Source organism: Melozone crissalis, unplaced genomic scaffold (assembly GCF_028551555.1).
Source record: "Melozone crissalis strain CALT ecotype California unplaced genomic scaffold, PUWL_Pcris_2 ptg000002l_1, whole genome shotgun sequence".
Classification (NCBI taxonomy): domain Eukaryota; kingdom Metazoa; phylum Chordata; class Aves; order Passeriformes; family Passerellidae; genus Melozone; species Melozone crissalis.
In genome coordinates, this window is record NW_026535780.1 from 8,413,087 (window position 1) to 8,436,855 (window position 23,769).

The following is a 23,769-nucleotide window of genomic DNA, read 5'->3' on the forward strand; positions in this document are numbered from 1 at the left end:
TAAAATATCCATACTATATACTTTCATACAGGGTAAAGCAGAGGCACAGGACAGGGAATTTTACATGCTGGTAGGGATTTATTAAAGAAAGTTTCCAATGTAAAGGTTTGTATAAAGATATTCGAAGTCTTCCTGCATATTTGTACTTGGATTAGAAAACAGGCTGGTCTTAGACATGAAACATTTACGTATTTTCTGTGAGGTGAGCACACTGGAAATATCAAAAGAGCTTTGAATTTCAAAGTACACATTTTCTTAGTTCAAATATTTGACCTAAATATCTGAGTTTCTCTGTTTCACAATTTCTGACCGGTAAGATAAATAGAAATTACATGGGTAGGAAAACAATTTTGCTCCTCCGGCTTGCTATATCTCAGCAGCCACAGGCATCACCTCCTTCCTTAACTCAGAAACTTCCAGTTGCAAGAAGGTCTGCAAGAGATGCTGGGCAAACTCTGTGCCTGTCCAGCAACTTTTCTATTGTTGATCAGCAGCTGGATCTCTGTCTCCTCTTTGGTCTTCCCAGAAGTTCATTTCCTCTCCTGCTTAGACTTCTTGAAACATATTCTTCCATTCCTCTCCTGTATTGCAGAAACTTTTCCAACTTCTCTGATGAAGAACAAACCTGGTCTCCCTTTGCATCTATAAGATCCTCTCTGAGTCAAAGAGCAGCAGGGTGGATAAGACCAAACACCTTCCTCCCCAGTGCACAAACATTTTCTTTCGGGGAACATGTGAAGCCTGTCATATTACTGGTTCTTTCCTTTCAAAGAGGCTTTGGAGGAGAGAGGTGAGGAATAAGCAGCATTCTCAACAGGAGAATCCTGGCCTTTCTTAGGCAAGTCACACCAGCACAGATGGCTCTGTGGGGTGTCCAGGGAAGGTTTCCACTGCAGACAAGGTCACATCACAATTCTTCCTACCACTCTACACAGCTCTGGTTGGCTACATGCCCTCCCCATGATTTTTGAAGGGCCTTGAGGCTTAGTGAATCCTTCAATTATTTCTCCAAGTCATTAAGGGGTAGACTGCTACAGAGCTGCTGCATTTATCATTTATGTCAGTGCTGCCTAGGGATGCCAACAATTCCTCATCACAATGTTGTTACTGATTAGAACACAGCATCCATCCTTTTGACGTAATGCTCAACACAGCAGGCCATTCTATGTTTGTGCTTCATTCATCTAGTTTGCCTTAATTTCCCTATGGAACAGTTGGAATTTTATGTTATATTTTAAGGAACGTAACTTTCTTTTTTCCTATTTGAAAAAAGCCCTGGTCCATTATTTATGCAGACTGATGCAGTTCTGTTTCCTTGCACATGAAATCAGGGTCAGTGTCCCTGGGACTCCAGCAGCAAAATGAAGTGGAATTACCTGTGGCCAAAAATCATGCCAAAGTGATACTGCCAACAGCAGACACGAGGTGGAATCACAGGAGAGGAGGAGTCAAAATGAGGGACACCAACACATGAACCCCCTCTCTTACTCATGACAAATGGGAGTAGGGAAGTGAAACCTTTTTTTCCATCTGGGAGCTTGAGACTGTTTTGATCAGATGTTTGTGCTGAGATGATGTCCCAGCCAAAGATCCACGTAGGGAAAGTTTAAGGCTAAGTCTAAGTCTAAGCTAGGATGTCCATTCAAGAGCAAATTAGCTATGAAATCCAGTTCAAAGCTGGACTCTCTCAGTGTATGTTCTTGACACATTTCTTAATTTTTTTTTTAATGTTATAATGCTTTCTAGGCATTAATAACAGAAGTTTTCTCTATTTCCAAATATCTGAAGACAGATTCTGGTATCTGATATTGCTTTAACTCTTATAACCTTTTCTTCAGCCCCTTTAAAATAGCAAAGGTTTGAACAAAATGAAGTTATTGTTCAGAGGAAGAAAAATTACTGGGGCAAGCCTTTGCAGAATTTCTTATAATACAAAGAAACTTTGGTGGTATCCATAAAGGATATAGAGAATTACAATTACAAAACATATTCCTATGGACTAATCTTCAGCTGCTGTAAGCAGCTGCAGTTTAATTGAATTAGCAATGATAAATAACAGCTGAGGACTTGGTTAATATTTCCATTTCAACTGATCCTACTGTGGTCTATCGATGTGTCTGTTACTCCATTTCTGGGTAATTTCCATTAAAAATGGAACCTAATAGCATTCGCAGTTGTTTGATATGCTCGAGAAAAATATTTTTTCAATAAATCTTTATAACAGTGCACCTCAAATAGTCTTTTACATTTGGAGAATGCCCATATTGCCAAGTTTCCACAGAGCCTCTGACTTTGTTAGGATACAGAGTTTCAGCATCCCAGCATCCCAAATAGTCTCAGAATGTTCTAACTAGATAATTTTCTTTAAAAAAGAAAATTAGGAAAAATAGCAGAGCAGCCTCAATTTAACCATCATGGAGACCCCTCTGTGCCACATGCATGCAGAGTCACAGATGACTCCAGTGCTTGTCTCCATGTGAGGAAATTCATGGTTTCTCTGGTTATTAAGTATTTTATTAAGCAATTAAATGTTTAGTATTCCACACAGCAGCACAAGCTCCTGGTATCTACCTCAGGATTTTTAAAGCAAATAATTTTGAACAAAGCAGAAAAATTTTGTATTTCAAATTACAGATTTTTGCTTAATTATTGGTTTAAATTTGCAGATTATTGGTTAAAATATTTTACCAGATTATTAACAATTTATTCAATGGGTTTTATTTTCAAACAAAATTCAGGTTTATTGATTTATTCGTCCATTGTGCTAATTTTCCCCATGTCTCCTATATACATCAGGCTTAATGAAACTACTTCATGTGTTAACAGCTAATTTACTTTTCTGTGTGTGTTTTCTTTTTTTATTCTAGTATTCTCAAATGCGGGATGAAGTATTCAAATCAAACTTGGTGTGTGCATTTATTGTTCTTGTATTTATCACCGCTATCCAAAGCTTGCTCCCTTCTTCCAGGTAAATACAGAAATATATCTCTATATATCTGAAGGCACTCTTAGGGACACAGTGGAATAACATTTCTAGGATTGATGTGCAATGAACCAATAAAATCTGCCCATTTTCCACAAGTGTTTGGAAATATTTGTTCACTTTTTTTGCAATGCCAGCTATTTTTTTATCACAATAGCTACAGCTATGTGTTTTCAAGTGAGACAGCAGCATGTGCTGATGTTATATCGTTATGTTTCCAAGTAGAACTACCACCAAGTTAAGTGGAAATTTTGAGTTACAAAAATTTGCTCCAGTGTGTCCTGGTGAAACACGATCCAGAACAATAGCTGTGCCTCTTTGCTAAGTGATGGATAATCACCCTGGGTATCAGTGACTCTCTCGGTTTTGTTTAATAAATGCTTTGTAAGAGAATTGTACTGCTTGCTTTGCTGCTGACAATGTGATTTGCCCAGCTGGGAAAAGCAGTCTCAGGCCATTAATAAGCATGGAGGTGATCTGGTAGATCTGTTTTCACTTTCCTCTCCTCTGGGGCTGACCAAGCAATATATTCCTATCAAGATGATGAAAATCTGACATAGATGAGACCTTGGTGTCCACATTTCACAGACTCAAACATATCATTTGGCACTTTTGTCTACAGTTTAATAATGAGATCACAAGAGTATGTGCAAGGACTGAGGTCAGTTTTCTAGAACAGGACTGCCACTGTATCAACCCTCTGGTCCCATCTGGTCTTTCACAGAGCAAGAGTTAAAATTCCCAGAATAACATATTTCTTGGGTAGTTTCTAGCACTCAGATGAACCTTAACTTATGGCTGACAGCAGAGTAACTTTGAAAATACATTATTTGTACAGGAAATGAGACACATTGTGTTACAGTAATGCAGCAAGATTTCTTGGGTCATTTCTGGAAGATGTGAGTTACCAGGTTGATGTCTGAGAACACCAAAGTGGGGGTTAGGTGCAGGCAGTCAAAGACATTCTGTAGCAGTGTTGTCTCATATGTTTTGTAATTCTCAGCTGACAAAGTACCTGGAGTAGCATGTGACCTTCTGTTGTTCCTTATGTGCCATATTGCTCCCAGTGAGTTTCCTTGCTTTTTAAAAGCTCTTCTCTCAGTACACATTTAAAGTTCTTCACTTCTGGTAGATTTTTTTTTTTTTTTTGTTATTTTTTTCCTCAGTATGTACAAGAAGATTTATGGATCTTATTAACAGAACCTGTTTTCCAAAAAGATTTCTGCTGCTATATCAATCACTGCCATATCAGATTAAAAAAAAAAAAAAAAAAGACATTTTTTTCTACCTGCACAGATGCATCTCTGTTAACTCATGTGAGGGTGTCTGGTGCCATGGGAGTGAGGGGGAAGGAGTCACACAAACACATTGCCTGCAGCTGTCTCACCTCCTAGTTTCTCATCTTGCCAGGAGTCTTGTGTTTTTCCCTAAGGACCTTTTTGTCACTGAATGTTAAAGAGGCTGCAAATACAAATAGGTCAAAATTAAGGTTAAATAAATTCCTACAAAAAAAGATCAGCAGAGATTTTTTTAAAAAATGTGACCTTGTCTTCAAGAATGCCCTGGAAATTTGATTGCTAGAACTTGGGAAGATATTTAGGGAAAGGGTATTTACCACAACCCCTTTTGGAGAGAAGCTTTGGAGATACATGAGTGTTTATTGGCAGTTCCTGTGTTCTGTCAGGAGCTGAAGATCACTGTCAAGGCTTAAGGAGACAAATTTTGGTCTTGTTTTTTTTTTAATGTTCTGATAATCTGCTTCAAAAAGTGTTTCAATTTTTTAAAAAGCATGCCCGTCAACAGATGAGCAGCCCTAAAATAACAGGATAGGGGTTTTGAGTGAGAAGGTTTCAATATGCTTAAACATATTGGATGAGAAAATAATCTGGAAGTTCAAATTTCCTAAGTTCCAGTTCTAAAAGCAGTTCAAGGCATGAGCAATTGAACAAACTATCACAAACTTAGACAGGATTTGGATTCAGAGAATCCTTGAAATAACTGCATATTCATTTGTTATGCCTCTGGTAAATATCAGAGAAGTCAAATACTAGGGTGGAAAACCATGGAAATAGTTTCCATGAAACCACTAACAAACTATAATGCAGTCCTCATGGTAACTTACCCATTTCCTAAAAATACATATAAGAGTTTAGATTTCTGTTGAGCAAGGATGAAATTTTGTATTTGCTTAAGTAGATGTGTGAATATTTTTTGAGCTGAGTTTTTTGTTTGTGAAAATTTGGTGAAAATGCTATTTAAATTGTCATAGAACATATATTACTAAGGTTCTCTGGGGAGTTTCCCAGAGAGTTTACCTTAGTCTGTGTGTTAAAGAAGGGAACCATATCTCAAATTTAATAGGTATGGAAGTTTCAGAATTTTCTGTTTATATCTCTCCCCCTAAGGATAAATATTTGATCCATTCTGTTTATATCTCTCTCCCTAAGGATAAATATTTGATCCATTCATGCATTTTTCCCTGACAGGGCAGATGCACGTGAATTTAAAAATCTTTACAATAGTTTTCATTCTTTGAAATATGGAGTTGGGAAAATTAATCTAAGTGAGATAAAATAATGTCATATTTTTTACCATAATCGCCCTTTATGAAACCATTATATTACATAGCCAACTTTGCAGTGATTCATCTTGTCCTTCTAAAGAGGCCTGGGAGTTTCATCAATTTCCTGCAAGGAGCTGTTTATATGCTCACGTGGACAATAGGTCTTACTAGAGCTGACTGCTGAAATACTCTTATTTCTGTCCATTTTTGACTGAGTTATTCTTGTGAAGGAAAAAAAAAAAGCATATTTCAAATTGTTATAAATTTAAAAACTTCCATCTTCTGTTTTTCATAAGTTTTCCTTTTGGCTCAAATCAGTTGATTTGTACATCAGAAAGAGGGAAGGCAAAAGCTCTTTTTAAACTTCACTTGATCTTGGCAGTAAGAGAATCCCTGAAAAGAAAATCTATTGGTCTTGAACCTCTTCTTGAATGAAGGGGCAATCCAAGCCTGGTGTCCTAGTTCTGGGAGATGTTCATGGACAGAAAATTATTACAGTCTTTTTGTTTGGATTCCTCTGACCTCATCAATGCATTTTATTGTACTTGATCTTATCAGCATGCTCCCATCAAAATCTCAGCACAGATATGGGATTGTTCTTCTCAGAGGTCATACCATGCCGCCTTCAGTTTTGTTTTTAATCAAGCAGGCTTAGTCAAAAGACAAGCACATCAATCTTCAATTGAACAGCTACAATGGAAAAAAATTAGTTGCCTATAAATTTATTGTGAACAAACACAAGGTTTCATTTTCTCAGGCATGTAATCAGGTTACTCTGCAATTTTGGGTTTATATCCCATACTTAGGTGTGTAGATGCTCCCTTTGTAGTATCTTAATTCAATAACATGGGTCTTACATGTAGAGTTTGGCAGTCTAAAATAAGTGCTAATGTTTAGTGTCCTCAGGCTGGACCTCTTGAGGCTTGATCCTAATCTTGCTGAAGAGCTGAATTTGGTTTTGTTCAGAGCTGGATCAGGCTAGGTTAGCAGAACTGGTAGGCTACACCAGCAAATATAGACTGTCTATATATATCTGAGGTATAGTTAGAAACTATCAGTTCCAAATCGGATCACAGCCACTTGGCTTTGCAAAGCAAGAAAGCTGTTGCAGAATACTGTTGTACTGTGGGAAACTGAAGGAATTAATCTTGCATGACCCTCTGTCAGTGTCCATAACCCAGGATCAAAGTATAGCCACTGGAGAATGAGTTAATGTGAATATCAAGTTGGCTTCCATCTGCATAAACCTAAGAGAGACTACTATGCAGTGAGATGAATTGTATGCAAAACCACACAGGTGATGAGCCCTCCTGACTCTCTTAACTAGTGCTACATGGACATGTAGTCCAGCTTTTCCCTTGATTTATTGACTGGTTGTGCTGAGATTTAATGCTGGATTCTCTTTTTTTTTTTTCCCCCCAGAGTGATCCCAATGGTCATTCAGTTTTCTATCCTGATTATGCTGCACTCCGCTCTGGTGCTGATCACCACGGCAGAGGATTACAAATGTTTACCCTTAATGCTCCGGAAAACTTGCTGCTGGATTAATGAGACCTACTTGGCAAGGAATGTCATAATCTTTGCATCCATTCTGATTAATTTTCTTGGAGCCATCATCAATATTGTAAGCTTATAGGGAACCAAGGAATATTATACAGTAAAAGATGATTTATGAATTATTAAGCTTGCTGCAGGACTTGCTAACTATGTCTATAAGCTGTCTGTGATTTAGATAACATAAAAAAGGCAAAGTATCACAGCTTCAGGAAATTCAATCCATTGCTTGATCTATGTATTTCTGAAATATCTAATTATTTCTCCCTCATGAGTGCCATCTATTTTTAAAACTTTTTGTCCAACATATCTACTCTTTGAGGACCATTTGTAATTTTCTGACATGCTGAAATACTTTCTTAGAGACTGTCAATCCAAAAAATGCTTGTGGATATTAAATTCTTCCTCTCATAAATTCTCAACTCATCTTACAGATCTACTATTATTTAGATTATTAAGAAAAATAAAACAATTTCTAGAATAATAATTTTTAAAATTCCAATAGAGCCCTGATTATCCTGACATATTCAGCAACATGAGAGAGCTTTGCGTAATGTAGGCAGATTACAGTGTCAGATAACCTGGCAGGTATGAGCCAAGAATGTGGTAAATATCTCACAGATAGATTAAAAGTATCACTGATAGGAGAGTAAGTCAAAGAAAGAAAAATGCATTTCTATGATTACTGAAAAAATATAAATACAGTAAATGTCAGGAAGTCCAATTGGGCTCAAAACTTACTGAAGAAAAGGACAGTGGTGCATTATAATACAAATCACTAAGCAATTTTTTAGAATTTAGAAGTTTTTAAATCATGTATAACAAATACCTTAAAGACAAGATTTTGGTATGATTAGTCTTTATCTTAAAAAAAATTTCTAACACACTATCTATACCAAATTTGTTACTTTCCCTGATTTCTTGTGCATTATTTTTTAAGATTTGTCCTCTGCAATTTTTTGAGTTGGCTAATCCAAAGACTGTCAAAAGAAAATTACATTTTACTGTCACACCAGTGGTTTTCTATAGAGCAGGAAACAGTCATATGTATTGTCACATATTTAGCTGGACAATGACTTGAGACACTGAGTCCTGATCTCTATAAGAAATGACAATATTTATATACTCTCATTATTTCATATGTCAAAGTCCTTCCATAATAATAGTTTGTTCAGGAGGGACCTGCATGCATTCAGGAACAGGTAATGCCTCTCAGCCTTGCAGCTTTGTGTGTTCACTGAGTTCAAATGCAGCCAACTGGAGGGGTCTAAGACTCAGATGCTTTCTGAGCCATAAAGCTTTGGTTTCACCAGGGGGGCAAATGAGCCTTGTGAGTCTTACATGCATTCTTATTGTTATAAAATTAAATTTCTGATCCTGAAAGTCTCTTGAAAAAACACCTGGGGACATTGGGACATTTTGCCCTGCAGAGAGGTGTTCTATACCTGATAAATTTTCAGAAAGTACCATTGATTGTCTGGTGTCATGGAAGAGTGCACAGCCAGCCAGGTAATAGTCCTGCACTGCAGATGGCTGAGTGGCTAAAAGAACAAACAAAAGAGTGCCAAGTTCAAAATTAATTGGAATTTAATGATAAGAAATTGGGCCTCATTAAATGAATTCTTTAACTATTGGTTAAAAAAACCTCTAACTAGCTTGTACACACCACGTTGATAACATGACCTATTATAATCATCCAGAGTAAATAAATATATATGACAGGAGACTCCATCTGCTTTAAGTGTCAAAACATGAAGCAATTAATGATTTTTTCCTTTATTTTAAGACTATAATGTATTCCAACTCTACAATGCTGGTTTCTTTGTATCTAATGCTCTTGGTTGGAAATACCATTAAAATCAATGCAGGTCATAATAACAAAAAGCAATAATACATTATCCATAATACACAACCATAGTTTCATGAGTGAATTTTTATTCCCTTCCATTCTAAGCATCACAGTTGCTGTTCTAGGACCACATCATGTTTTGGTACAGCCAGGTCTGTGTGAAACCATGAAAATGAAGGTCGGGTGTCCTGTTTCCAAAAGGATAACACTATCCATAGCAGATGAAAACAGCTTGCAGAAGGGGCACACATTCAATCTGATTTTGTGCTCCCAATTAAATAATTTTCTCTTTAGTTTATAGCAAAGTCTAAGCACTTTGAGAGGTCATTCTGAAGAGTCCAACGTGAGTCCTCTGGAAGTCCCAGAGGAGCTCATCTTTCCACTCTGTAAAAGAGCATAGGGAGGCTGATCAGATGCTGAATATCTACAGCACAGATATCTCCCCCTTTTCCATTTCATCTCCACAGCATGTCTTCTTACTGCCCATTTATCCAGCCCTTGGTGCCAGGTGGGATCTGGCATGGAGAGCAGCAGGTCACCCAGTCCCAGCCCTGGACCCAGACAAGCAATTAGTCACCAGTGCACAACATAGCCCTGATTTTGTTTTATTTCTTCACAGCTGTGGTGTGATTTTGACAAACCAATAGCCCTGAAGAACCAGACCTTCAACTCCTCTGCCTCTTTTACAGACATCTGTTCCTGTCCTGAGGTATTTCTGAGGGTACTTTTGAATCTGAGGTGAATCCAAAAAGGTCATATGGCAACCACTACCTTGTGGTGGAGTCAGGGGCTCAACACTATGAAGGAGGGAACATTTCCATATGTTGATAGAAAAAGCAGAGGCTGGTTACAGAAGGAATTAACCTTGAGATCTAATGGGGTATTACAAATAAAATTTAACCTTTGAACATTATACAGAACCTTTATGCTGGGAACACACCCAGCAATGATTTAATGAACCTAGTGCAATAAAACACACTACCTAATTCACATGAATGTAATGGAGAGCAAAACTTCTTACACGACAAAGAGAGTAGTTAAACTGCTATGGTTATTTGAAGATTAGTTTTGAAGAAAAAAAAATAAAGAAACCCTCTCCAAGATGAGCAAGCAGGTAACAAAATCATAGTGTTGGTCATGTGTAGATAAGAGAAGTATGTTGCTTGGAAAGTCATATGGCAGTGTCATGATACTGCCAGCAGCAACCTCTAAACAGCAGGGATGCAGACTTTCCTACAGAGAAACTGTACTAGAGAAAAGCTGTACCCAGAAAAATGAATACAATCGCTCCTAAAGCTGTGTGATTGGAGTTAATTTAAACTACATTTGGACTGTGGGTGTTGATGTTGCTATTTTAAGTCTGAAGAGCTCATGGCCATGATTGTCTCTCTCTATCCAGTATCAGCTGCATGGATTGCATTTGGCAGATGACTAATCATTGAGAAAAATGAGACAATGAAAAGATTAGAAAATAAGATATGAATAAAACTTCCAGGCATCACATTTTAAGACAGTAATGTAACCAAGCTAGACCTACAATATTAAAAATTTTAAAAAAAGCAAAAAAAGTCCAAATCTGTGGCTTTATCCTCTCTCCAGCAGCATGGGAAGAATTAAAGTAGAAATATGTTTCTCCCATCCTGAGTATTTTGTGGGTCTTGTGGAAATTTAGACTCCAAAGGAATAAAAATTCTTTTCTCCCAGTAGACTTTTCAGATGCATGCAGCATCTCTCCCTTTCCTCTTTTAATTATAGAGGATGCTGTTTCACTTATAATGCAATGAAAATGCTATGAAGGCACAGAAAATGATCTTTTCTGACATGGACGTACCATGAAAAGTATAGAATTTGTAATTTCACTTCTATTTTAACAAAACATTTATTTTCAAAGTGCCTGGGCCCTAAAAGGACTTGGCTGAGCACTGAAATCCAAAATAATCTTCCCATACTTCTGGTTACTTGACTGTTTACATAGATGCTTATCTGTGATCACCAGAATTAACCAGTGCTGTTTTCTGTGCAGTATTTTGTCTTCACTGGTGTGCTGGCAATGGTGACTTGTGCAGTCTTTCTTCGTCTCAACTCTGTCCTGAAGCTGGCAGTGCTTCTCATCATGATTGCCATCTACTCTCTGCTGACTGAGACCATTTATGCTTCCCTTTTTCTGCAATATGACAACTTTCACCACAATGGAGAGTAAGTGTTCACAGCCCCCTTCAGGAGCTGCTTTTTCTCAAGGTGATGGTTCGAGTCTTGCCAGAGTATGAGTGTATTGGATAGCACCATAGTTAAATGTGGAGTGATGGTTGCAACAGGCAATGACTAATTCAAAATGATTCATAACCTGTTTTTTTTCTCAAGCCTTTTTATTAAAATGTTCATTTCATGAGGGCATTTAAATATTGATCAGGATCTGTCTTTTATGTCTTCTCTAGTCTATCAATGCAGACTAAAAATATGCATTGCAATGCACATACCTTGGTCATTTCTATTCTTGGAAGCCCCAGAGATATCAGTTGAAAAATTCCCCTCAGTTTAAGAAAACAGGATTGAATGATTGATTTTTTAGAATAAAATCTAAACAAATAATATGCACTTGTGAAAGATATAAGGAACACAGGCATGATCCTGTTTTGTAGGAGAGTGCTTGAAGGACATTCTCCTCCTCCTCCTTCTCCTCCCAGGTTTCTTTCCCAGGAAGAGGAACTGCAGAAGAACCACAATGATTTGCAGAGTCAGAGATGCAATTAGTGTTGCAATAACTGAATCTAGAACAGCAGTAATTTAAATAATTCAGAAAAACACTTCTTCAGCCTTTGATACTTGACCAGGGTAGTATTGCAGTTCTTTATGGTTGTAAGTGGAGATGAAGATGCAGAGTGAGAGAAAAGCAGGGATTTCCAGTACAATTAATTCTCCCAACAGCCACATCCCTATACATAGCAAGGCTCTGCATGAACAGCTCTCCTTACTTGCTTCCTACAGTAACAGGGAACCAGAGATTTGGGCTGAAATTCCTTTTTCTGATGCTAGTTATCATCAGACAGACATATTATATAGCCAGAACAGACCCCTTATTGCTTACTGCCAAATCTGACAAATGGCAATAAGCAATACTTTGGCTAAGTAACTAGAAGTAGAAATCATGATAATTGTCACTAACCAGGCATGGCAATGAATCTCTTTCGTGAGATTCTTGTGAGAAAAACTTGAAGGATTCAGAGTAGTCTCTATTCCCTGTCAATAAAATACTCTAGAGACTGTTATCACAGAAGAGTGAGAAACAGACAGGAATATGCCTTGGAGCAGCCAACAGCCCAAGATATGGGGAAATCAGTTGAGATGCTACACTCTCACAACAAGGATAGGAACTTAAGCTCTGATATTAGGGAGAATGAAGTTCAAAATTGTGTGCTCTAAAAATTATTTGGTTTTTTAGCTATATAAAGCATTTGAATAAAAGAGTTTGTAGCTCCTTACAAAACTCACCCAGCTATGGTGGGTACAGCTACAACACCACAATATGCAATAACAAGTGGGTTTATAACCAAGACCTTTAAGGCTCTTGCCTTTAGCCAGTGTACAAGGGGTCCTTTTGGAATGTGTTCATTTGGAGGTTGCATTTTGGGCAACTTCAAAATAGGCAACATTTGAATTTCAGCATATCTGCAGATGACAAGGATACTTCCTGCCTGCTCTTGCTCTGTGTTGATGACTCATCCCACAGCAGCACATTTCCAGCACAGAAAATCATTAGGACCACAAAGGCAGCTCAGTTATCTCACTCACTAGAAAGTTTCCTTTTGGTTTTGTCTCAGTTTCTCCTCTTTTTTTCTGTAATTTCTCTGTCATAGGAGTCCTCTGACAAATAGCATCCCACACTTCTTTAAAAATTACTATGGAAAACAGATCCAGTATGTGGACCTTGCTTTGTTCTTAGATCTCAAGGCAGACTAAAGATTGTCCCAAAATTTCATCCAATTTCTGGTCCTCATTTATTCATTTATTATTTTTATCAAAATGTCAAGGTTTTCTCACCACATAACAACTTTCTTTTCTCATCTCCCTTCAACAGAATAATTGAAAAGTATCCCTGTTCAATTCAACTCCAAATTTCTTTTTTCTCCCATTTGCTTTTCTGTAAGTTTGGCTCTACCATTTCCCCAACCTCTTTTGTCTGTTCCCTGGGAAACATGCTTAAAAAAAAAAAAAAAACTTGGCATAAAGAGATACTTCAGCTTTATTCATCTTTTCACATAACTGTAATTTCTCTCAAAGTTTGAAACCTCCTGTTACTGCTTTTAACCCCTTTCATTTTATTTTAAACTTTGTTTGTGCTCCATACACAGCACCTCAGTGATTTCATACAGCAGATTTCGTAGAGCCAGTACCTGCTTGGCTCATCTTCTCTGCTTCCCTGTGGTCTGCAAGGGTTCCCTTTACCTCCCTTGTCACAGGCTTCTCTGGTCTCCTCTTAGTAGCTCAGTAAAACCAGTCCTAGCTACTGTTTGCCATACTTTTAATCTGTGCTATATCCCTGTCATCTCCAAACCCTTCTCGCGATATGTTTTGAAGCAAAGTGAAAATTTTCCAGGATAGAAATACATTTCAATTTAGGTGAAATGTACATTTTTGAGTTGAGCCTGTGGTTAGAAATCGTAGTTATTTAGCCAGACTGCAAGGCCTAAGCTCAGTGAAGTTACTTCAGCGAAGGACAGAGATAAAGGGGAGGAGACAGAAGATGATAGAGAGAGACAGGGACTGCTGTAAGGGCAAGTCAGCCTGACCTCGGAACTCTTTCTGATAAAAAGGAACTAGTGGTAAAAGTCATACGAAACCCATATAAATGAATATATATGAACCTACTGTGAAACTGTATGCATATGTATTTGAGAGAGAGATAAAAGGAGATCTGAAGTTCTCAGAGATACGCATGCCTTTTAAGGAGAGTTTTCTCCGCATGTGTCCGGCGCCGTAATAAACATGCCAAGCTTTACAACTTTTATAATGTTGTGAGGTTTCTTCTTTTCTCTGCAAAACAGTTTAATTTCAGCTCCTGCCTTGGAGCTCATCCTTTATCTCTAGCTTTATTCACTGGGCTTTTGCTTCCACAGCCTGGAAGTTTCCCTTTGTCAGCTCCCCCTCAGCCTTTCCCCCCGATGTCACCCCCTGCACCCCACAGGGGCTGTCACAGGCTCCCAGGAAGGGACTGACTGACACACAGCTTGCATGTCACATTTGAAAGTGAAAGCTCATCACCTCCTGTGCACCTCCTGTAGGCTACAATTTAGTTACTTAAGATGTGTCTCCAAACAGGGAGTTCTCCAATTACACTCCTGTTCTCTTGAACTAATTACTGCTAAATTAAATTTTCAAATACGGTGGATTTCTTTTTAATGAACAACAAAAATTACCACTTATGAAATGAAACTTCTGAACAATTAAAACACTGACAAATAAATAACTGTATTTTACTTTGGTGTTTGTTTGTTTTTTTCCAGCACAGACTTCCTGGGTACAAAGGAGGCATCTTTACTACTGATGGCAATGTTCCTTTTAGCTGTATTTTATCATGGTCAACAGGTAATGCAAACATTTTCTTCAATCTTTCCCTTTGTCCCTTGCAATTACAAGATGTGACAACAATTACTTTTAAAATACCACCTGCCTTTTTACCCTCTTGAGCATATGACCTTTTGCAATTTAATAAACCATATACAGAATCTGATTAAAGAAAGCCCATATCTGACACTGTCTAGCATTCTTAAAGAACATGAACAATATTCTATTCAGCAATACTCAAATTACATAGCATTTTCTATTTGAAGGAACAAACAGGATTATTTTAGACACATGTGCAGTTCTGGAGGCACCTGACAGCTTCAGTGCACCTGAGCAGGCATAAACCCAAAATATAGTAAGGAAATAAAAACCAATAAATAATGAAACTACTGTGAAATAGCTTATTCTGTTTATAGACAAAAAGCAAAAGACTCAAGGAAATGAGGAAAATTTGGGTTAAGCAGCAGTACTTACTCATCTGTGTCATTGACCACTTACAAGAATCCTTTCACATGGACCTAGACCTTAAACAGGATTTAGGGGCCTCAGAGCTTTAGGATTGACATCCTTGAGGAGGAATTGAGAAACTGAGTATTTCAGGAATACCTACATAATGCACAGGGAGAGACTACTGTGGCAAATTTAGATTTAAAATAACAAATGCATTGAAAAAAAACCAGCATAAGTAGGGTGTTTTCTCCACAGTGTTTCTGCTCCCAAGCTCTGGATGTCAAACATGCTGAGTTGAGGCAGTTTCTAATCATAAAAAGCAAGGGGCACACTGCTCTAAAGAAAGCCCCAAGCACAGTTGCCTTTAGACATTGTTGACTTGCCTAAAGATTTTCCCCTCAAGACCATTAGGCTGATAAACTCCAGCATTTCTCAATCCTCCTGGAATGAGGTAGTAAGAGAGGAAGGATGCTGTGATGAATAAGACAATATCAGGCACTTTATTACAAGAACCATCTAAGCTGTCCCAGAAGTCAGAGCCTCCATTCCTTCCACATAAGAGCAAAAAGAAGCCAACACCTAAATATTGTATTAATTTTCCTACTGTTTATCTTCTTTTGGGGGCAATCAGGAATGAGTAAGTAGGGGAAGCAAGGCATGAAATGTATTTTGCTCAAGGCACAGATTTAAATTTGATGGAAATCAATGAACTGTGGCATGGCTTTATCATGACATAAAGTCCACTTAGGAATAATATGGAACAAGTAAGAACTGAGCAACTCAAATTTGGGATAAGCCTTATAGTATTCCCAATGATTATTAACATATGTCAAGATAAAAATGTCAGGCTTCGGAATCAGCCAAGCTAGTGAGGAAAACAATGCTAGACAAGTTTAGGTGGAGTAAGAATTAGGCTGAAGCCAGACAATGATCTTCAGGATCCCAACCCTGGGTGTAAATGTCTATCTTGTACAAAAGCCTGCTCTGGGGTGTTTAAGAGTGTTTTCCAGCCCAGAGGCCTGTAAGCAGAGTACAAGTTATTTTCCATTTTATTCACCTTTCTGGTTCCATAAAACAGAATGGCTGCACTAGAACTGCCCTTGGAAATGGTCCCTGAGATGTGCTAAGTTCTGCATGTTCTCCCAAAGGGTTCATAAGGCCAGTCTATCAATTTAACAGCATCCTAAGGCAGAGTCCAGGAACATTTAATTGAATTGTTAATTTTTTTTATAGAGTTAACATAAAGATTTATGTGTAGTTGTCAACTTAACATACATAAAATTTCCATTCAAACCACATTAAAAAAAAAAAAAAACCAAACAAAAACCCAAAACTCTTCTGAAGTGTGAAATGGGGAGCACATTAAGTCCAATGTGCTGTCCTCCATCATGTCTTCCCATCCCACAAGCTGCAAAAGTTATCTGAAGTAGAATAGCTTAAAATTTGTCTTATTCTAAGTGAATTTACTGAAAAAAAAAATTTTTGTAAGATAATATTTATGGACGATCAATTTTTGAATAATTAACTTTTTATTATACATTGTGATTTAAAATTAATGCCATATTTAGAACCCAAAATTTAAAATTAAATTTGAGAAACAGGTGTGTTATACCATCTTATTATATTTAATTTAATTGTATCTGACAATTGTCTGCAGAGTGATTGGGTTGAGCAGCATGCTGAGGACATAATGTTAGGCTTTCTGTTTTATACATCTCTCTTTTCTTCACCAGCTATTGAAATTAGAGGTGTTTCTTAAAGGTACATATCAGGGCAGGAAAACATGGACACTTTGGGATTTAAATCCAGGAATACTTCTTCAGAAAATCAAGCCACTAACCTTAAAGTCAACCCTACAATGCTTTTAGTTTTAGCAAATACAAGAACTTAGCAAAACATGTTCTTAATATTTTCTATTTTCAAATCTCATATATATCACTCCTTTTTTTCTGAGCTGATAATGCCATCTTGGTTGTCCACTGATGATGAAAGAAAAAATATTTCATGTTTAAATGTGATCACAAATAACCAGAACGATGTTATCTAAAATGTAAAGATTAGCTGCTGCTATTCTGAGCTAGGCTTAGAGATGTGACATTTCCCTGTAGAGCAGCATTAAAAAATCAGCTCTGAAAAACGACCACACTTTTTTGCCAAGCTCTTATTGTAGTAGCATTAAATATCTAGAAGCATCAAAGAACCCAAAATCCAGCAGCAGCTCCTGTTTGAAGTCAATCTTTGAAATACCTTTAGAACTCTTTGAAAACTTACAGAAAATTTTTTCTTCTCAGTTAGTTGGTAGAGATAAAAGTCAGTTATCTGGTATGGGCTCTGTCTTCTAACATAAGAGAAAGGCAAAGGAAACTGAAAAAGGTTGAAAAATATATTTAAAATACTCTTTCCTGACAGTCTTTTTTTGTTGCCATTAATTCAGGAGATTAATGGTCACAAGACAGAAGACCAACATATCAGTAGAAAAAAGTTTGTTTATAAAGCGGGCTACAGCACCCAGAGGGCAAGAAAATCACTGCCAAGTTGCATACAGGCTTTGGAAGTTTCTTTCAAGCCACAGTCACTTTTAGCTTTTAGGAAGGAAAGCTCCCTAGAGTACAGCCAACAAATAAGGTCCCTTGCAAAGTGCTTGGCTTTTTTTCTCCTGAAGAGTTTGCCATTCATGACTGCTGCTGACTAAAACTGTGACCAAGATGAGTCACCAAACAATGCCTGAACCCCTTCTTAGTCATTCCCACCCACTGCAGGCTGCTCCTTTATTTTAGTTTGGTATATGAATTATATTTCAAAAAATTCCTCTATCCCAGCACCTTCTGATGTCTTTCAAAATTGTAAAATTCATCTATATGCTGGCACAATACCAGCAAATAGATGGGTCTTCTTTGCTGGGTGTTATTGTCTCTGGTTGGAGCATCTCAGACCTCACAAATAAATGTTCACTTTCAGTTTACTAACAATATATATATATATATTTCCATCATTTTCAGTAATGCTGTAGCTTAATAAGTCACCCGTTGTGCAAGCTACAGCATCAGCTGCCTTGAAATCTGCTTAAAACTCTGCTTCAGTGTGATGCACACAAAATCTCTGGCAGTGTTGGGTTGTCCGTGTGCTGACACACATGTGCCTCTCAGGCAAGTGACACGAGGCTTCAACATGTTCCCTGCCTCAGATAGCAGACAGCTGCCATTCATACTTAAATGAATTTGAATTTATATATATATATATCTATATCAACAATGCAAACATATGAATGCATGTATAAGCTCTGCTGTGCACAGATTTTGTTCTCTACACACACCACACTGGAAATTATTTCACTTCAGTTTTTAGCTGTGGGTGTCAGGCAGTGAGACTTTGCATGGATAAATTGTGATTGTAGACTCTGATCCCACACTACAGGCACAGAGTATTGGAGGGGATGGCAAATAGCATATTTTCTGTTATTTTTAAAAATATTAAAGTTGCAAATAACTGCATGTCCCAGTAGTATAGCTATATCGTTTTTGTGCCACAGATTTAGACATTCTCTTTGGGTTCACTTTGGGCTATTATACAGAGTTTTGATGAAAGACATTCATTCTTGAGAAGGACATCCTTGCCAAGAGTTTAGAGTTAGCCTTTTGGTAATTTTCTGATTTAAATTGAAAACACTTATGAAAAGGGGAATATATTTATTTCATATCAATACCTGCCAACACCTTATCTCCTGTCAGACTCTGTTATCTAAATAATAAAGATATGCTTAAAGGGAAAATAATTTGGTGACACTTTACATCCACTGACCATAGCAGTAATATGCCAAATATTATTTTGCTCAAGGTTACTCTGAGAGTCTCACTGCACATAAGGCAAAGAAATAATCTCTTTTTCTGGCAAGAAAATCAAATTGTTTCAGAGATCTCCAGCAGCACTGAAGGTGGTTGCATGGCAGGAGCGGCCTGCCAGGATGGCAATACAATCTCTGCTCTTATCTTGCCAGGTTTCATTTTTGCTTCTTTTTCTTTCTGAAACTACAGCTTGAATACACAGCAAGGCTGGATTTTCTGTGGCGTGTTCAAGCAAAAGAAGAAATCAATGAAATGAAGGAGCTGAGGGAGCACAATGAGAACATGCTAAGGAATATTTTACCCAGTCACGTTGCCCGTCACTTCCTGGAGAAGGATCGGGACAATGAAGTACGTGTCAATTTTCTGATATTTTTGTTTAATTAGTAAAAGAAAAGTAGGTCTGGTAGGAAATTGCTGAAACTTATTTCTCTATAGGATTTATTGCACAAACACTGCCAATCTTTGGTGTCTGATCAACGCTGAAAAATAATAATGTTTTGAAGTAAAGATTCTAGGACCACACCTGGAGTGATCCCATGTTCTGAATCCATCAGTAGGAAACATATGGGCCACACATAGAGAAATTCTAGCAATAATTCACCAAGATGGTTATGGGGCTGGGGGACATTACACGTGAGGAGAGGCTGAGACAGCTGAGATCATGCAATTTTAAGAAGAAAAGATTCAAAGAGCATCTGATTGTTGTCTTCAAGTACCTAATGAGTGTTGATAAAGAAGACATTATTAGGGGCCTGGAACATCTCTCTTATGAGGAGAGACTTGAGAAAGAAGATGAGAAGGGATCTCATTATTGCATTTGAATGTCTCCAAGAGGATGGTGCCAGGTACCAAGAGGATGGTGCCAGGCTCTTTTCAGTGGTGCCCAGGGACAGGACAAGGATCAATGACAATAAATTAAAACACAAGATGTTCCACCTCAACATGAGGAAGAATTGCTTTACATAGAGGGTGGCAGGCCCCTGGAAGAGGTTGCTCACAGAGGTCACAGAGTCACCCTCTCTGGAGATATTCCAAACCCACCTGGATATATTCCTGTGTAACCTGCTCTAGGTGACCCTGCCTGGGCAAGAGAGTTGGCCTGGATGACCTGCAGAGGTCCCTTCCAGCCCCAGAAATTCTGTGATTCTGTGGTTTTGTCACTCTGTGAAGGCAGAGCAGGGCTCAACCCTTAAATCAAAAGGGCTGTGAACCCTTAGTACTGCTTTGAAAGCAAACTGTATTAAATGAGATTCAGAAGTCTGTTCCAATCTATGAGTCTATGAAAATCTAGTATTTGAGTCTGTGAAAATCTACTATTCATAGAAAAGATAGGTGAGTTTAACAGAATGTCTGTGTAAGTTTATGATAGCCCAGTGTTGCAGAAGTATTATTAGAGCCCTGACAGTGACTATGAAAGGAACAAGCTGCAAGAGACCTGAGGCTCTCATATCTGCAGACACAAGAGAACATTTTTGCCATTTCATATTGCCACTGAATTGCCCATTTGTGGCAGATAACAAAACTCCCATTTCAGCAACAGAGTTTGTGGCTATGTTCCTAAAAAGTGTTTGCAGTACACAAAGAAAAGCATGATAATGGAGTCTCGGAATATTCCTAACATGAAGTTGGAAGATGGATAAAAGAAATTCCAGAATTTGTTTCTGAAAGCACCAGTAAGTAATTTACTCCTCATTTGAAACAAAGTAAATGCATATTATAATATTACATATATATTAGGGTACTATATGATGAAACTGGATTTTTTCATGCAATGTTTGAATTATCTTTTTTAATGGGAAAGAATGTTGCAAGATTCACCTTGCCAGCACTGACATATCTACTGATCATGCAGCAAAAAGGAATTAAGGCTACCATTTTCTGTTGTACATTTTGGAAATGGATGTAGGCAGCCTAATTAGACTGCACAATGAGGAATCATTGTGTTCTGATTTCAAGTATCACCTAGGGAAGAATGACACAGTGAGAAGCTACAAGAAAAAGCACTTTAGAAATCATTCTTGAGAAATTTTAAACTCTGTGGGTATGAAAGTGCCATAGAAACCCTGCTATGCACATGAGAAAATGTGAGTGTGAAAGCAACCAGGTTCAAATGTTTCATTGCAAATGGAGCAGACCTCGATACCAGCCAGCAGTGTGTTCTGGCATATCTGCATTATGGATTTTCAGGGAATAAATTTCCCATCTTACACTTTCATTCACGTACAGTCACATGCATAATAATCTTCAGAAGCAAGCAGATGCCCCATGGATCACTGCTGATGCTTCAATAATTTGCCACTGAATTAAATTCCACCACCCCTGCTTTTTGTAAGGCAATTTCCAGAGTAACTATACTTGGGGATGATTAATGCATGAGCTGGCAGACAGAAAAATCTACCAGATTTCAGTGCAATCAATCCTGCAGTTCATGTCTGGCCATTAAGTTTATTTCTCTGCTCTCAAAAAAATGAATTCCCAAATATGTACTGTAGTGATTTCTTACGGATGTTTTATTTCTGTCCTTATGCTTCTTACCAAAAATAGAAAAATGGAACAACTGAAGGCTCAGGCAGTTGTTCTCTATCTTCATGATGCAAGGCATGAGTATGGCTGAGTGTATTCATGCTTCTCCTATCACACATTGTCAGATCTTTCATAAGCATCCACAAATTAATGTGTGTATTATCTCTTCCTATACCCACAAAAGGTAATAAGAGTGTTCTTAGAGTATGGCTTCCACAACCCTGAAGATGGTCTTCAGTGAAAGAAAGGGTAAGGGCAGGAAGGGAGTCAATCATCTTTTCCCAATCAAAGCTTTGCCGTGGCTTTGGAAACGAGAAGAATTTCCCCACTTTTACTCTAAGCCACACTGTAAAGGAGCCTGGATAAACAGAAGCATTAGCAGCACATCAAAGAGGAGAGCAGAGGTTCAGGATGCTTTTCTAGGGAGAAGAAGGATGAAAAAGAAGAACCTGAATTGTTCATGTCAAGTGTATGGCAATCAGCAATAAATCTTTTTTATCATGAAACCAAAGTATCAATATTTCTTAATATTCTTCTTAACAAGAACTTTGAGAAAAAGTACTTCAGGTCATAACATAAGAAATGCTCATAAACAGAAATGGAAGTGTCCACCATTACCTAAAACTACAGAAGTTGAAGCCAGGAAAAGAAAGTCAAAGGAGAATACATATGATGGTGGTATATTAGCTTCAAGAAAGGCATACCAGGAGTTGTAGTAGAAATCCCTGGAATCTTTAAAGTTGAAATTTGGTTTTTTTCCTAAAATTTAGCTTTAGTTCAGACAAGAACTGTCTACATTTTCTTATATGCAATGACACAAGCCCCTTCATAAATAAATCTGTCATTCAGTACCAGAGTGAATTATATGAATAATGTAAGTGGAAGCTTATTCCAAGGCATAATTTATCCATATAGCCTTCTGTGACTGATCCCTTATAAGCTGCTTTCTGTCCTCCCCAGTAACTCTATTACCACTCTAACTTCTGTCTCTCCCTCCTTTTGAACCCTAAGAGCAGGAACATCTCCCAGAGCCAGGCAACCAAAGAGCTCCACAGCCACCTTAGGAGAACCAGAGCTAACCAGAGTAAGGTTTTTCTGAAAACTTGTGAATAAACAAACTTGTAAAGAGCTGCAGTAGTGTGAAGTACAAATTATCCACCAGAAAATGTGATAACTGGTATTTGCTTGACAATGAATCCTTCATGTATTCAAGTCATTCTTCATGTAAATCAAAAGCAAAATTTGTATTCCATTTTTGCTGGTGTAGCTCCTTGACCTGAGAAGCAGAAAGAGCAGGCATTCAAAGAAAGGGAAAACCCTGCATATAATCTGCAATAAAAACATTCAGACCTGTCAGCCTCCTCCTGTTGAATGTGGCTAACCCTTAAAATACTCATGTCAACATCAGATGTTAAGGAGTTATACATGGAAAGATTAAGAAAGCTATTTTAATTGCCGCCAATTACATTTTCTCCATTATGTTAACACTTCATTTCTCCTCATTGTTTTTTCAGGAATTATACTCTCAGTCCTATGATGCTGTTGGTGTGATGTTTGCTTCTATACCTGGATTTGCTGACTTTTATTCCCAGACTGAGATGAATAACCAAGGAGTAGAATGTTTGCGCTTACTGAATGAAATCATTGCAGACTTTGATGAGGTAATGCCAGCTACTAGAGGAAACCTGATAGTGTTTAAACTATGAGTTTTAAATGGCAAATATGTCATCCTAAATTATCAGATTTGGTAATTATTTTGCTTCCAATAGTTCTCTGATTTTTTTTACAATTGTCTGGTTTGCTTTTTTTGCCCTTCATCCTGCCAACCTTGTTCTGAATGATCTAGAGAGATAGAGACTGAAAGCAATACTAAAGTATAAATATCCATAAAAGCACAAATCTGCACCAGAGTATCTGAAAGTAGAAAATACTTCAGTTCTGTAGAAGAAAGAAGTATAAACATATCTGCAACTGTTCTGAAAAATAGTGGTCTAAATACAAACAGGTAAAGGTGCTGCTTTAAAGGTGTTGGTTGAATGGATTCAATGGATATTAAAGGGTAAAACAGTGTCCAGTTAAATGTGAAGCACAGAGTTCAGAAGCAAATATTAGGTAGAGAATGGAAGGTGGTTGTGACATATTAACTGAGAAGACTTATCTGGTTAGGATTTTTATAGAGACATAAATGAAGTGCAGCTGCTTGTTTCACTGAAGAATTCAGCAGTGAAATGATTTCTTTTTTAATAGAAATTACACAGAAAGGAAAAATAATATATTTATGTTTTCTGTGCAGATAATTTCAGAAAAGGAGCCGAGGAGGGGACAAGATAAAAAGGAGGAGAGAAGTCAAATCCCCAATGTAGCAATTGCTAGGTGAAAGCAAGGAAAACCTGGTAACTGAAGAGGAAGTCAGGATAAATTTGTATACTCTGCAAAGTAGTTT

At 37.6% G+C, this 23,769-nt stretch overlaps 1 protein-coding gene across 2 annotated transcripts in view; it reads left to right on the forward strand.

Moving 5' to 3' along the window:
• Positions 1-23,769, forward strand: part of ADCY8 (adenylate cyclase 8) — a 116,537-nt gene that overhangs the window by 83,719 nt on the left and 9,049 nt on the right. For both annotated transcript variants that reach the window (XM_054276668.1, XM_054277482.1), the window contains 7 exons: positions 2,868-2,968; positions 6,969-7,170; positions 9,569-9,658; positions 10,973-11,145; positions 14,451-14,532; positions 18,993-19,151; positions 22,841-22,987. In XM_054276668.1, the coding sequence (XP_054132643.1) occupies positions 2,868-2,968; positions 6,969-7,170; positions 9,569-9,658; positions 10,973-11,145; positions 14,451-14,532; positions 18,993-19,151; positions 22,841-22,987 (954 nt within the window). The remainder of the gene's footprint in view (positions 1-2,867; positions 2,969-6,968; positions 7,171-9,568; positions 9,659-10,972; positions 11,146-14,450; positions 14,533-18,992; positions 19,152-22,840; positions 22,988-23,769) is intronic.